The sequence below is a fragment of the Patagioenas fasciata genome, chromosome 15, assembly GCF_037038585.1.
Source record: "Patagioenas fasciata isolate bPatFas1 chromosome 15, bPatFas1.hap1, whole genome shotgun sequence".
NCBI lineage: Eukaryota > Metazoa > Chordata > Aves > Columbiformes > Columbidae > Patagioenas > Patagioenas fasciata.
The window spans coordinates 9,927,048-9,942,187 of NC_092534.1; the positions used below are offsets into that span (position 1 = coordinate 9,927,048).

A 15,140-nucleotide genomic window follows, 5' to 3' on the forward strand; every position below is an offset into this window, starting at 1 on the left:
ACTGCTCTGGCCTTGCCAGCAGGCAGGCGCAGGTAGCCGCGTACCGAGGCGGCGTGCTCGTCGGTGGCTGGAGAGCGCGGTGGGCCTGAGGTGGGATCCTCATCGGGGGGAACCGGGGAGGAGGGAGCGGCCGCGGATCGGCCCCACGGCGTCAGGGCTGCGGGGCATCCCCCCTCCCGATGCTGCCCGGGGGAGCCCCGGCGTTGGGCGGGCGCTGGGGCCTGGCCCGGCGGACAGGGGCTGACTGGCGGCATCGCCCGCGGTGCTTCCGTCCAGGCCATGGCGGAGCCGGTTCGTCTCAATGGGTACAAGCGGCCGGCCGGGGACGGGGAGGACGCGGGGACACGACGGGCGGCTCGGAAGAGAAGGAAGGCGGACGGCGGCGGCCCCCAGGTGAGCAGAGGTCCCGCCCGGGGCTGTGCGGGGATCGCCCGGGGCTGCGGGTGTTTCACAGCCACTTTGCTTTGGGTGGGTTTGTTTCATCACGCGTTGGGATGCCGGAAAGTCAGCAAACCCGTGTTTTACTGGAAGTGCAGCCCGAGGGCTGGCTAAAGATAACACCTACAGATAGTGGATTGGTTTCTGCTGCAGGAAGTGCGGCAGTGAACCCATTTTGGGTGTTAAGCCTTTGCACTGAAGGAATTTTGTTACAAGAGAAATACTGTCTCCAATGTAATTAATTCCTAAACCAGGTAGCTCTTGAAAGGAGCATTGTGTCTGCTCAGCACGTTCACACCTGAAGGATGCAAATCCACCCACAGTTTCAGCCCATGGTGACACCTCACTCACCCAAGTTACCATTTAGCACCCAGTACCCACAGGAGTCGTGTCTGACCTGTGAGGTTGGTCTTGTTGGTACCTGCTCAGACGCTGACATTCCTGTGGCTGTCAGGTCACCTTTGCTTGGTGAAATAAAACTCCTGCTGTTTGGTTTGGGCTTTTTTGCAGAGCTCTAATTGGGCTGTATTGAAAATGACAGTGCCATTACTTCTTTGTTTAACTTAGCATGGAAGATGAAGGACTAGCAATTACACTGCCCTGTGTTATTACTACCAGATGATTCTTAACCACTTGAACCTCAAAGGTTGTCACCTCTGTTTAGCTTTCTTACCAATGACAAATGGCTTTAAAAGCGCGCCAGCTCAGTCCCACATGCGCAGGCTCTGTCAGAATTAATGAGCATGAGGCTTGTTGGTGTGGTGAGGAAAACACAACTTCTGGTAGTGGTTTATCCTGTGGGATTTGATATTCTGTAGCATTCTATGATCTTTTTTCTTTGCCCCTCTATGCTGTGATGTCTTTTCATCACATAGAAAAAGAGTATCTCTAAAATGTTTACAGCTCAAAGGAGCTCTGTTGGAAGAGGCCATATGGTCAGTGGAGGTCTCCAAAATCAGACATTTACTTGCTGATTAGCTTTTAGGAGAATTTGTGCATTTAGGCTTTAGAGAACTGTTGTGTTGAACTCTGTGGTACGCTCTTTGCTCCATCTCATCTACTCGATGCTTCCTGCAGTTTCTTTGAATTTTACTGAAACATTTTTTTTCCTGCAGGGGTCAGCAAACCTGTCTGCCAAAACAGATCACATAAAGTAAATTAATTAAATGGATTTCAGTGAGACCTTATATGAAGTGAATACATATTATAACGCTTGTATAAATGCCCGCAGCTCTACAGCAACAAGGGAGTGAGTGGGTTGAGAGAGGAGATCAGAATCTTGTGTTTGCAAATCAAATAACTTTAAGTCTCCTTGCTACATACAGCTACTTACATTTATCTTTATTTAATAATCTTTGAAGTTTGAGTACCTGGATTACTGAAATATTGATAGTAAATTTAATATTAAAGAGTGATCTGAAAGGAATCTTTTGCCTATAATGAGCGGAAGAGTTATTTCAAATGTAGCTGATTGTGCCCGAATAGTAAATAGTTTCATTTTACCATAGAATTCACTTCGTTTTCCATTAACTTATGTGATTACATAAAACCTTTCTTGACTAGCCATTCCCCTTTTCACAGGAAAAGTCATCTCGCTTGTCAGCAGCTTTATTTGGTGAGGACTGCGAAATCAGCCATGACCAGCTGTATGAGCTGCTGAAGTACGCAGCCTTGGGAAAGTGCCACAACGCAGCACAGCCCAGGTACAACACACCCGTGGTCGCAATCAACCCTGTCTGTGTCCTCACGTGCTGTGAAAAAGTTCCTAAAGACACATTGGCCATGCTGGTTTTGGAATCCTTACAATGCAGCCACCATAATGACATTATTGTATTATGGAGATACATCTGTTAGACTTGACCAGAGACCGGAATTCTTCTTTGGACAAAGATTCTTCCATTTCGTGGTTTTGTTTCATGCGGTTATCAAAAGCAAAACAAGTTTGTGGAACAGAAGAAGCTTCATGCACTGAGAAATGAAATGCCGTGTTAAAAACATTAACACAACACAAAAATATAGACAGATTTTATATCAGATATCATTGAAACAGTGTTCTAGAGTGTTTTTTGGGGAAAAAAAAGAGTTTTAATCACTTTGCCCTTTTTCAGGGCAACTCTAAGCAATGGAAGGGGAAGGCTGAGAAGGGTGTATAACCTCAGATGCCAAAAACATGGTGAAATGTAATTAAACTTGAAATGAAACTCAAGGCAAGAATGATCCCGCTTCAGATTTTTAGTAGCAAATAGAAAATTTTGTGAAACTTTTTTTGGATGCATTAATTCACTGCACTGCATCACTACAGCTGAAGTTACTCGTGTGTATTCACATTCTGGTGCATATAAATGAGGAATAAATGTCTTGAAATGGCACCACAGCAGAATTCTGCTGTAACTCATTCTTTGTCCGTCTCCTACACTATGTTGCTTCCAGGAATATGTGGCAGTTTGAGATAAGCTATAAAGCCTCTTCTCATTGAAATAATTTGGCACTTTGCCATACACTGACTTAAAAGCTGGGCTGGTTCCAAGTTTGTTTTTAAGAGTGCTTGATAATTGTTTTGCTTTGATTTTTTTTTTTTTAATTTTATGTTCTTTTTTACTGCAGCTGGTGCCGCATTTATCACCAAAGCCACCTGGCTGGGGTCGTGGTTGTTGTTCTGCATGAACTGAGCCAGCTCCATTTCTACAAATTCTATTTGCAGTTCAAACACCTCAGAAAAGTGTTCCAGCATGTAAGTCCCCAGACTGTGTTGCTGTCTTCTAAACTTTCCAGTCCTGAAACCGTGTCCCAGGGATTAACCTCTGCAGTGATAATATTGCCTGTTCCAGTAGGAAGTGGTCATCTTTGACTCTCAACACAAAATGATGGGAGGATCTATTTGTAGCCTTTGTCAGCTCAGAACAAATGCCAAGGCTTTGATATTAGAAACAGGTTTTCAAGATGTGTGTGTCTTTGAAGCCTTACCAGGTGAAACATGTATTGATGTTCTAGTCCTCTGACTGTTACGCTTTCCGCGTCATCAGGATGCCGATGAGATCAAAAAATATCTCGGTTAATTTGGAATTTACTCCGAGTGAGGAGACTCTTAATAGAAATGTACTATTCCCACTGACTGAAAAATCTCACTTTTACTATTTGCACTCTATGTCAAATCTCTCCTATTCCCCAAAAGATGATTAAAATAATTATTTTAATTTTCTGAGTTACAAGCAACATTTTTGAAGGATGAAAGAAAGAAACACCTCAATTCAGACTTCTAGAGAATTCTCCCTGAACTGCAGCAAATGCAAATCACAACTTAACTGGCAAGTCAGGAACTTGCTTTAGTTTCTGTCGGAGAAAGTCTTGAGATTTCCCTTCTTGATCAGATCAGGAAAGGCAAATCTCTCCCTTAGTACAAAGAATTCTGTATCGTCTGTTGTTAAAACAGGTTTGGTTTGTGTTGTGATTCATTTTTTTCTTCCTTGGGGAGACACCAGACATATTTCCACTGCTTCTTTATCCATCCTCTCTAAATTGGGCTGGTTTGGGGATCAAGAAACATCTCTTTTGCTTGATTTTTCTGCTCCTGTTTCGAAGTCTCTAACACGTCTCTTTTTTCAGAGATTCACGTTAACACCTTCTGCCAACTTCCTAGCCAGCCTGTATGGAGAAGGAGCAAACCTGGAGCCTCAGAACACTGCACAAGGTATCTTGCTTGGTTTTGCATCATCTCTTTCAACCACAGTGATTTGCTTTCAACAGTGATTTATGACTTTACATTCTGTGCAATCCCAGCATGTTACTGTGGTTAAATGTTTACAAAGGAAAACACACAATGGCTTAAACCACAAGACTAGTTACCCTGACTAGTTCAGTAACCCTCTCTTGGGTTTATTGTTACAAGTAAATGCAAAAAGCAGAGAGGAAGTTTTTAACATGTTTAGTCCAAAATTCTGATGCTTCGTTACACGTTTTGTGGGTATTTTATTCTAAGATGTATCTAAGAAAAGATACAGAGATATAAATTAGATTCAAGCTAAGTAGTTACTCATTTCTTCTTGGTTTTCTTTGTTATACTGAGCAGCAAATCAAGGTAAAGAACAGGTGTGTTGACAACAGATTTCCTATTTTTATACTCTTCGTAGAGGTGACTGTAATCCAACAGGCTTGTACAAAACCTGCCAGAGACTACAATGCAAACTTCACTGAAATTGTTAGAAGTGTAACAAAGAATCTTGAATTCAAGTCCTAAATGGGAGAATGAGCAGCTGTTACTCTCAGTGTATTGACAAGTCCTCTGCCATCCTGACTGTGACCCTGCTGCACAGTCACAGGTCTGAGATGTCAGGTATATTTTTCTTTTCAGTGCAATCTGCAGAGAATCATGAACAGGATAATTTAACTTTATGCAGCTGTGGATTCTGGTGTCAGTTCAGTGCTTGCTTCTTTGTGAGCCACACTTAAAATATATTTTCTCCTGATGGTGCTTACAGGAAAGAACTCCACAGAGAAGGCAGAAAAGATAACTTATTTTACAGCTTACACAAAGTGACAGGTGATTATACTGTCATGCTTGCAAGGCAAGATTGTTCTCTTTCTGAAAGGAACGTGAGACAGGCTTGTAATATGACTTGCTCTGAATCAACCAGAAGTGTCAGTAGCTGAACTGGGAGTAAGATTCAAGTATCCTGAATTTCAAGTATATTTTTAATATATATAGTATATTCATTAGTGTATATACAATTATGTATATATTATACATAAAAAGTGTAGATATATGTTCACATGGTAAATGAGCTATGAACTGCAGAGAGATATATAAACTGAAGAGAGAGATGTATATATAAAAATAAACTGGAGGTAGACAGACAGATAGATATACAGACAGCTGTCGATCCATCCTTCTGTCTGTCCAGTTTATTGTTTCACGTAATGTTTTCCTTTGGAATTCTGTAGCCTCTTAGTGTGCGTACTGATGCAGAAAACTGACTGCAGGCAGGGAGCGCTGTCTGAGCTTGACAGGTGCTTCTGTGTTTTGCAGGTTTGACTTCCCCTAGCAGTGACTGTGTTCCTAAAAGCTCAGATTTGCAATGTGATCCCATCATTCGGAAGTACGGAGAAAAAAAACAAGGCCTTACTAGCTATACTCTAACTTTAGAAGAGCAGAAAAAAAATGACTACCCCATAAAAGGTCAGTTTTTGAGGGCTTTGGTTGCTTTGTTGTGTTGGCTGGGTATTTTTTTAATTGTGACATTTAGTGATATGTTTGGTGATATGAGATAGACGGTGAGTTTCAGAAGAGAGAGGTCGGTTCCTTATTCACAGGTATCTTTTCATTCTAGGCTCCCCTAGATGTAAGGGCTTTGTACATACAGAGTGTGATCAGCAGAGGACGGACAGCAGCCCCCTCTTTGGTCTGGATTGTGAAATGGTAAAAAAATAAATGTGTGTGACCTTACAAACTATAGTCAAGCAAGCCAAGCACCCTATTTGCTAAACCACTTCTGGTATATTAACATCTGCTGCCGGTCCCTTCATCGATGGTTGCAAGGCTAAATGCAGCCACGGGAAGGACTCGGGAAGTGGTTCTGGTGACAAGACAAATATTCTCTTGAGCAGCAGAGAGCCCGGTTCTGCGTTGGCTGTTGGAGCAGCAGCTGGATCTGCCAGGCCCATCAGCAATGCTGCAGTAACCCCTGAGAATGCTGGGGAATTCCTCCTCAGAGCCCTCCCCAAGGTCTGGGAGAAGAACAGTACTTCCCTGTCACACATCTTTAGCCATGGCAGATCTTTCAACAGTGCGCTATGGTGAAAATTCCTCCTTTAGTGCAGTTTTGTTACTTTGCAGAGATCCCTATTTGGCATCAACATTGAGTAACTAGCAATACAACCTGAGCTCTGCTTTTAGATTGTACATCGTCTCTGGTGAAGATGCTCTCAGTGACAGCTCTGCAGTGCGGAGCACAGACCGATTCTGTGAAATCGGCACTTTGTAATGGTTTGCTTTGTTTTATGCGTCTGTGTGTTTGCTGTGCTTATGGTGGCCACTTAACAACTAAAATGAAGCATGCTGCAGTATAAAACAACTAGCTATGAGTGGTAGATCTCTCAGTTGAGTAGCTCCTTAGTAGTGATGCTGGCTTCAGCCAAATCAGAAGTTAGCCTAGGTTTTTGAGTGGCAGCATTGTGCTGATTCAGCAACTGTCTCTGCTTCTTCCGGACAGTGCCTGACTGCAAAAGGGAATGAAGTCACCCGTGTCTCTTTGGTGGATGCACGGGGTCGATGCCTCTTGAATGAACTAGTCAAACCTGAAAGCACAGTACTGAACTACCGCACCAGGTGACTTGCACGAGTTTCTTATCTCTTCATCTTTAAGAGCTGCAACCCTTTCAAATTAAGCCTGTGACACGGGATTTTTCATAAGGCTTTGGTGTGCACAGATACCTACTGCATTTCACTCAGTGTTAAGGATCCAGTTCTTGCTGTGTGATTAGAATAACCAACATTATGTATACACTCTCTGCTACCTAGGCGCTGTTGCTAATGTGTTGCTTTTTCCTCATTCGACTTTTGAAGATTCTCAGGAATCACAAAGAAAATGCTTCTTCCAGTGAAAACAAAACTGTCAGACATCCAAACCAGACTGAAACAAATGCTTCCCCATGACGCGGTACTGGTGGGTCATTCTCTAAATTCTGATCTTCAGGCTTTGGAAGTGAGTATGCTTTTAAGAGTATTTGATATTAATTTCAGACCTGAAAAATCTAAACATTTCCTCTTTTTATTAGTGAACATTTTACTTTTTATTATCAATAGCCTTATGTCTGTAAGAATTTAAAAGAGATTTTCCTTATGTCTCTAAAACCTGCAAGGGGCTCTTCAGAGCCCCAGAGGAAGGGAGGAGTCTGCCCAGACATCGATGCGCCTCTCTGCTTCAGCCAGATAGCTCTGTTGCGGGAAGAACTGAAATCCTTCCTTTATTTAATTTAACCAATTAAAATGCTCAAATCTTAATTAATCTTTGTAACCCAATCTAGATATTCCCAATAGAGTTTTAGAGAGTTGGGCTTGTTTCATTATTCCTATTTGCTCTTCTTGTGGAGGACCAGTTACCTACCAGTAGGAAACTGGTAACTGAAATGAAAAGGCAGAGGCACAGGTAACAGTGGAGTTACTGCCCAGTTCTATATGACTGTTCTTAAATAAAACTGCTCATGTTTTCTCTCCTCCAGATGATCCACCCCAGTGTTATTGATACTTCATTGCTTTTTGCCAGAAATGAAGGTCGAAGATTTAAGTTAAAATTTCTAGCCAAAGCTGTTTTAGGGTAAGAGATTACTGTGTTGTTACTGGAAATATTAGAAACTGTCATGGTGGGTCACAGGGTCTTGCTCTTCCACTAGTAGCATTATAGTTATTATTTTTCTTTCACTAAAATTCAAAGGAAAGGAGCAGGCTGTGCAAATAGTGAAGAAGAATTTAGTGCCTGCTTGGAACATCAGGTAGCATAATAACCTGGCTTGTCTTTGAGCAAGAAGGGACGCAAAACAGATTTGCGTCTTCGCAAGACTAGCTTTTCTGCAGGGCTGCACCAGTACCAGTGTATGCAACTGTAGAGCAGCAAAGACACTCTGGCTCACACGAATCAGATCTGTTGCACTTAGCAAGAAAGAAAGGCTAAGGTATGAAAGTGTGATTTACTGACTTCAGTTGCATTCCTCAGTGTACTAGCTACCACTGGGTAGTATGTCTTAGCGATACAGTTCTCACCATTCACACAGCAAATATTAATACTCTGCAGTGCCAGACTTCACTGAGTTGGAGGTTGCTTCCTTGTCTGTGCTAACAGTGAGTTGGGTCATTGGTCAAGGAAGAAGTACAATTAAAAATAGTCATGCATCAGAATACCAAGTGTTAGCACTGCTTCTGTTAAACCCAGTAAACAGTGTTTTGCTCAATGTTGCAAAAACATTTCTTGCAGTAACTTTTGGGAATATTTCACAAGAATGCTGCTGCACAGAACTGAAATCTCTTTTGGAAAGGGGAAAGCTATTTTGCCCGAAAAGGACCCAGTGTAGAAGAGACAGGATGTTGGTCAGTGTGGAAAAACAGATAACCTGCCTGTACACCTAATTTTGATGCCCTAGGAAGGAGATTCAGTGTGAACAGAAGCTTGGGCATGATCCTGCAGAAGATGCTAGAGCTGCATTGGAATTGGCTCAATTCTTTATTGAGCAAGGACCAGCAAAGGTAGCTATATCTAACGAAGATTTCTGTCCTTAATTGCAGAATGTACAAGTTGTTGTGCTTATGAAGGAAAAAAAATTCCTGCCCATCCTCTTGTTGATTTAAAAGAGAAAATGGAGCTGTGATAGAGGCCTCAATTTTGACAGCTTGTTACTTTCAGCATATAACCAGGTATCTTAATAGCCTGAGCATTACCAGTGCTTCAGCACTCAGACACTGACATGAATCAGCATTGCTGATGATCTTGAGGGGCATTGAGTAAAGAAGGATTGAGACACTTCAGCCTACAGGAATGCCTGTCATTTTTGCAGACAAAAGAAGTGAGACACCTTGTATGTTGTGATAGTGATTCAGCTGGTTTTGAGTCTCTTGCTTCTGTCATTGATTTCTGAGAGAACTTTTTTGGAGATGATTGCTGGTTGGTGGTGTGAGTTCTGCATGCTTGAAAATGACAACAGAAAATAATAAGGCAAGAAATGAATGCCTGTGTTTCTTCACTACTGTGGAGTGTGCCGGGGTGACTCAGAGAAAGCACATGCTTTTCAGTTAGCTACAATTAGCTGAGATGAAAGCCAACTACTAATCTTCTTCCTTCCCCAAGGTAGCAGAACTAAACTTGGAGACGCTTCTGACAGCTGAAAAACTGGCTGAGGTCTCACAGAACAAAGCTGCGTTAAAGCCACAAGGATGTAGGGTCCAAAAACAGCTGAAGGAGCCTCCACATTTATCCAAACCATGGTAATAAGATTCTCAAAGATGCATGCGTTTTCTTCAGTTGAATCCTCAGTAAAATCGATGAAATGTGTTGTGTTTTTCAGGATCTTCAGAGAGACACAAATGTAGCATAGCACTGAAAAACTTGCAGAAGTTGTGCCTTAGATTTCACAAAGCATTTTCTAGGCTTCTTTTGATGTTGAGGACAAGAATATTCCTTCAAGTTTCTTTAACAAACTTTGTAATTTTTCTCTGACAGGAATTTCTTGAAAGGTTTTTAGTTCACCATATTGATAAGTACTGTGACTCACAGCTTTTTTCTCTGGTAGTTTTTTAGACTGCTTGCAAGTGACTGGCCAAAAACCCCTCCTTTTGGGCGGACAGGAACTAGACTCTTCTGGCCTGTGTCAGAGTAACCTGAGCACTTCAAACAAACAGGTGAATGGACTTAGAGTGGGTTGGTCTAAACAAGCATCGAAGTAGTTCAAAGTTCTTGTTCTGGGGGTGGGTAGATGAGTCCTATTTTAAAAAGCTGACTGACAGTACTGTTAGCGTTAATACCAGGTTAGCTAAATCCATTTTAACATTGCAGAATTAAGCTTTGATCCTCTACATCCTCTCATGACTCACTAAAGAAGGATTTCTGCCTGAGGGCTTCCTTGGACAACAATGAAAATTAAAGTTGGGAATTTAGTTCAATAGCTTTGTTTCTGATCCTTTGCAGTACGATTGTCTTGTACCTCTTTGACCCTTGTACATTCTTTTCCCTGCAGATTCTTCAGAGAGCCTTAGAAGATGTTCCCCTGTCCACATTCAGTATCATTCAGTTTAGTTTGGGTCCAGAGTACATTGCATCTCACCTTCTTGCTGGACTTTGTGAAAAGGTACTGTTTTTTTGAGAATAATCTTCATTGCCAAGCTTGGAAAAAGATGTTATTTATCTGGAGGCAACAAGTAGCTTAGTTCTTTTGCTTTGTGAAGTTCCTTCTCTAATCTGTGTTCCTACAGGTGAGAAGCAAGCTCACTGACATGCTGACAATTTACGCAGGTCCTTTTGAAGAAAGCTTTTGCCTGAAGTCTGTGAAAAAAGAATTTGGGAGGTGTGGACCAATCCAGTCTCTCACAGTGGTGACGGAAACATTCCAGGTGAGGAGCACTCAAAGCATTAAGCTTGCTGACAGGCGTGGAAGGCTTGAGCAATCTCTTGCAAAGATATGAAATAGAACCACTGAAATACTAGTTATTCTGGGTTTTGGCTGTTGCTTGTTTTGGTTTTTTTTCTGATGGTTTAGTTGTCAGCTACAACAATTCAAGGTATCCAAAAGCTGCTCCACACAATTACAAGGATAAACCCGGCTCATATGGCTCAACTGTGCTGTTCGAGCTAGAGGACTATTAAGCGTTGGAGAAGCTGAGGTGCTTTGCGTTCCTCTTGAGAGAACTGATATGCTGAGGCCTTTAACGGCCAAAACAAGAAAAAAAGTTTTTATTAATTGATGAGCTAATTGAAGGCTGTTTTTAACAGCTATGGTATACAGAGTGTTACATATATTACCCTCAAATGCTTTTATATTATATTTTTAAAGCAATATTATTTTTTTTAAGTAAACACAGCTTTAGTGATACCTGACTTTTTAAAAGGGATGGCTAATGTGTATTACTGATAAGGCTGAAGTATCTTATCATTCTCTTTCAAGCCCTATGTGTGTATCCAGTATGAAGTGCTGGAAGGTGCCCAGCTTGCTGTGGAAAGCCTAAATGGAGCTGAGGTAGCAGGATCCTGCATTAAGGTAAACGATGCAAATAGCAGAAGCCCAAGTTATGTTGAGCTCAGGAACAGCATCCGATATGTCTCTTTCAACATCTGCTGACAGCAGTGTCTGGCAAATGCTGACTGGTTGTGCTGTCGCCATCTCCCTGTCCCTGGACAATTCAGGGGCACTGGCAGAAAGGAAACAGACCCCTCTTTTCCTTTCTGCCTGTCAGCAGAAGGGAGTTAGAAAGCATTCTGACCTCCACCTTCAGCTTTAAAAGGAACAGCCAAGTAACAGGGTGCTAAAATGCCATAAATATGGGATTCTTTATTTTATAGTGTTTCTGCATTACAATCTCTCTTTCATGGCTAATTAAGTTAGCCTTCATTAGTCATATTCTTTTTCAAGTGAGGGAAAACAGCTTGTCAGCTTTTGGTAATGGGAGAAAATAATTTAAAATGGAAGCTCAGAACACAGAGCTGCTTGGACTGACGTGCTGTGTTTGCTCTGCTGAATCCACCCCAGGTCCAGAGACCTGTCACTGCAGCCATGCTGGACTGTGATGTGTTGATAAAGGAACTAGAACTGGATGTAGAAAACGAAGGTGTGATTTACGTGGCAGGTCTAAAGAAGTCATTAACAGAGACAGACTTGCAAGAAGAATTCAGCCAGTTGAAAGACCTGGAAACATTGTTCCTGCCAAAGGATCTCCAGAGTGGAAAGCACAGGAACTGCTGTTTCCTCAGTAAGTAGCTTCACATACAGCCTGCTTGTTTCCTTCAAGTAAGCTCATTCAGGAGCCCTTGGAACTTCACACAGACACACCAGGAGCTACTGAAACTCATGCATGCTCAAAGTGGTGGTATTTAAAATACTACATTGAAGGCATGTATTGTTTGGAGGGACAGTTTACAGCTAAATATTTAAAATTTTAAAAAGACAGCTTAAAAAAAAAAGAAAATCTTTACTTTGAAAAGTTCCGGGGTGGTTCATTGGCTCCAGTAACCCATTGGTAGGGTTGGCTACTGTGCAGCCTCACACAGACAAGTAATTGCCTCTGAAAAGGTGAGAACTGGATGGGTGCTCTTGCAGTTAACTGGCATTTCTACAGTCTGACGGTTACCTGTAGCAAAATGATCTGCTTGCTGCAGTGATTTCAGTATCTCATCTCATCTTCAGCCCTGCCCTACAGGTGACAGGGACCAGGGCAGCAACATCACTGCCAAAGCATGTTCCCCTTCTCTTTGTGTTTCAGAATTCCAGAAGTCACAAAGTGCTGCAGATGCCCTTGAAGTTATAAATGGATGGACCATGAAGGGCAGCAAACTAAGAAGTAGGAACGCTCTTGCTTCAGGTCACCTCTGGAGATGGATTTGGCAAATGAATCACAGCAGGAGGAAGGAAGGAGGAAACATCTTATGTGAGAAAATGCAGCAACTCTCTGCCTGTGTGAGTTTAAGGCTATGGTGATGGTTGTTGCAGTTAGTGAGGAGGTTCTGCCCTGGAAACCAGGAGTGGTAACTATGAGCAGACTTAGGTCAGAGGGGTCTCCTTGTGCTGGAGCAGAGAGGCTGCCAAGGATCAGTTTCACAAGGCAGTTTGGAGTGGTAATACCATGTGAGATAACATGATGCTTGCAGATACTGTATAACCTCAAAAAACAAAACCCACAGCATGGCTGCTCGGGGCAGTGAGCAATGCTAGACAGGAACTGAAGCCCACCGCATGGGAGCAGACAGAGCAGGGTAGAGGTGTAGCAAATGGTACAGGAGTCAGAGGGAGAAGTGAGTAGTTGTGAAACCCTACAGGAAAGAACAGTTCTAGTTCCAGCTCTCACTGTCACGGATGGAAGCTGCAGCACCACTTGAGATAAGCTTGTGGTTCTCCCTGCTGCTGAGCCACCACGGTGCCTGCCATCTGTAACAGAATCACCGGTGTCCTCACCCGTTCCGTCCCTGAGGCTGCCCAAGGGTCAGTCTCGCCCCACACCCTTTTAAGTGTGATGGCTACAGATCTGCTGGTGAAGTGGGGATTTTAATACTTCTATTCTGTTATGCAGGAGGAGGATCTAAGGAAAAAGGTGAAGCAGTTGGACCACCATATCAAAAAGCTTTATAGAAGTCTGCAGAATAACACTCTGTGCATTGTTCTCTTTCCTGGAGTAAACAGGTAACTTGCCACCTATTTTGCAAAGAGCTAAGTAAAATACATAGCCAAATATTTTTATCTTACGCTATTAAAAATTAAAACCCTACACCAGGAAGTGCTTTCATGTTGGGCCAATAAAACCTAAACAGTAAGTTCTGCCCATAAACCATTCCTGATCCAGAACCAGCACAAGTGCTGAATCCATTGCTGTAGCTGATGGTCCAGATTAGCAAGGCTGAAGTACAATGTTGATTAATTATACAGGTCTTCTGTTCTCTCCCTGTGTTGCTATTCAGACAGTCAGATAAAGGGCATAGCTGCCCTTGGTTTTTGTTCAGCCTCCTTCACAGGAGTCCTGCCCTGAAATAGAAGCAGGGAGTTCAGCAGCAGCTCTTCCGCCTGGCTGGGCAGCCAGGCCGGGTTCCCCTCTCACTTCCAGAGCTTCCTGAGAAGAATCACAGTGATGTATTATCTTCTGCACCAGTGTGCCTAGAAGGGAGATGCAGCCTAAGCCAAGAGTATATTTAGTCACAGTGACAAACCATTTCAGCAAGGTTGCATGCTAAGAGCTGTACTTGGAGTCATTTACTCTAATTGTTCAGTTTATAATACCTCTTAAGAAGAAAAAAAAAAAATTAGTTTGTGGGGTTTTTTAAATAATTTGTCTTCTTAAATAAAGATAATTAAAATGTTTCCCCCAACACATCAAAGAATAATAGCAAATAAAATGAGATGGCAGCAATTCCTACCTTATTTTAGAAGTACAGATTGCACATAGCCATGTGTAAAGGGTTTATTCCACGAGCTTGGTGTCAAATTCTGCCCACATTTAAGTCAGCTCTGGGGAAAGCCTGGACCTCTGCAGGCAGTTCAATAGTTCATATTGTTGAATAAATATTCAATAGTTCAATAAATATCATCCTTTTATAATCTGCTGCTTTCTTCTGGGCTATAACAGAGTCCATTTTTTGGTATTTCTGAGCAGTCATTTGCCTCTTCTCTGCACCACTGCATCACCTCAGTTACTTTGCACGCTCACCTGTCAGACCCCCTGGAAAGGTTTTGGGAGAGCACGGCTGTGGAGTTATTGCCCCTACCACGTGTCATTTGTGGATTCAGGAGTTTGCAGCCACAAGGAGCCCACCGAGCCTGGGCTGGAGTCCCGCAGGCTGCTGAGGGGGCTGGGAGCTCCATCCCAGCCTTGGAAGAGGTTCTTGCCAAGTGGGGTTCCTGCATTACCGTTTCCCAGAGGACTGGCACTCCAGAGGCAGCTTCTTGACTAAAAAGAATGCCAAATAATTGTTGGGTGGGAAAAAAAATTACAGGGGTTTTTGGTTTTGTTTTTATAATCCTGAGGGTTGCAGGCTTCTCACTAACAACCCAACAAGCATCGAGGCTACTATGAGCGGAAATAATGTACCTCTCGTTTACATTGCAGCACAAATGGATCAGAACCTGGCCTTGGTCTGATGGGAATAAAAGAAGATGGAGGGAGGCGTGCTTGTTAAACTGCCAAGTTTTTAAGCAAAGTTTTGTAAAGATCCTTTTAATTACTTTAAATATTGATGTCTTTGTAAAGATCTCCTATCATAAAAACAATAGGCTTTCACTCTGTGTGTTTTACAAAGCCTAAAAATAAAAGCTACTCAAAACATCTTAAAGCACAAAACCTTTTCCATTAACCCCTCGTGCTGTGGCAGTTTTCCCTGGCAGGTGTCGCGCAGCGGGCTGTCCCCACCGAAACCCTGCAGCCCACAAACCAGCCACTGAATGCAGGACCTGCAGCAGCTGCTCAGCAGTTAACAGCTCTTCTTGGGAATTGTGTGGATTTCTGGAAACGTGCTGTGCCAGCTCCT

General features: G+C 42.7%; 1 protein-coding gene across 2 annotated transcripts; it reads left to right on the forward strand.

The window, feature by feature from the left end:
* Positions 1 to 7: 7 nt before the first annotated feature.
* REXO5 (RNA exonuclease 5) lies at positions 8 to 14,938 on the forward strand. Of its 2 annotated transcripts, XM_065850998.2 has the most exons (20): positions 8 to 90; positions 277 to 393; positions 2,020 to 2,141; positions 3,043 to 3,169; positions 4,042 to 4,126; positions 5,462 to 5,611; positions 5,763 to 5,851; positions 6,645 to 6,760; positions 6,998 to 7,136; positions 7,654 to 7,748; positions 8,569 to 8,671; positions 9,270 to 9,406; positions 9,712 to 9,820; positions 10,156 to 10,266; positions 10,391 to 10,528; positions 11,080 to 11,172; positions 11,662 to 11,881; positions 12,392 to 12,585; positions 13,196 to 13,305; positions 14,723 to 14,938. In XM_065850998.2, the coding sequence occupies exons 2-20, from the start codon at positions 280 to 282 to the stop codon at positions 14,790 to 14,792; spliced, it is 2,322 nt and encodes a 773-aa protein (XP_065707070.2). In that variant the 5' UTR covers positions 8 to 90; positions 277 to 279; the 3' UTR covers positions 14,793 to 14,938. The 2 variants fall into 2 exon arrangements, with proteins under 2 accessions (XP_065707070.2, XP_071671233.1); XM_071815132.1 differs by lacking the exons at positions 8 to 90; positions 277 to 393; positions 2,020 to 2,141; positions 3,043 to 3,169 and adding an exon at positions 4,566 to 4,768.
* The last annotated feature ends 202 nt before the right edge of the window (positions 14,939 to 15,140 follow it).

Excerpts from the sequence above, each read along its gene's own strand:
- REXO5 (XM_065850998.2), top strand. The coding sequence starts at position 280 with ATGGCGGAGCCGGTTCGTCTCAATGGGTACAAGCGGCCGGCCGGGGAC. Across the intron at positions 4,127-5,461 it reads GCCTCAGAACACTGCACAAG|GTTTGACTTCCCCTAGCAGT; the intron begins GTATCTTGCTTG and ends TGTGTTTTGCAG. Across the intron at positions 10,267-10,390 it reads TTGCTGGACTTTGTGAAAAG|GTGAGAAGCAAGCTCACTGA; the intron begins GTACTGTTTTTT and ends GTGTTCCTACAG.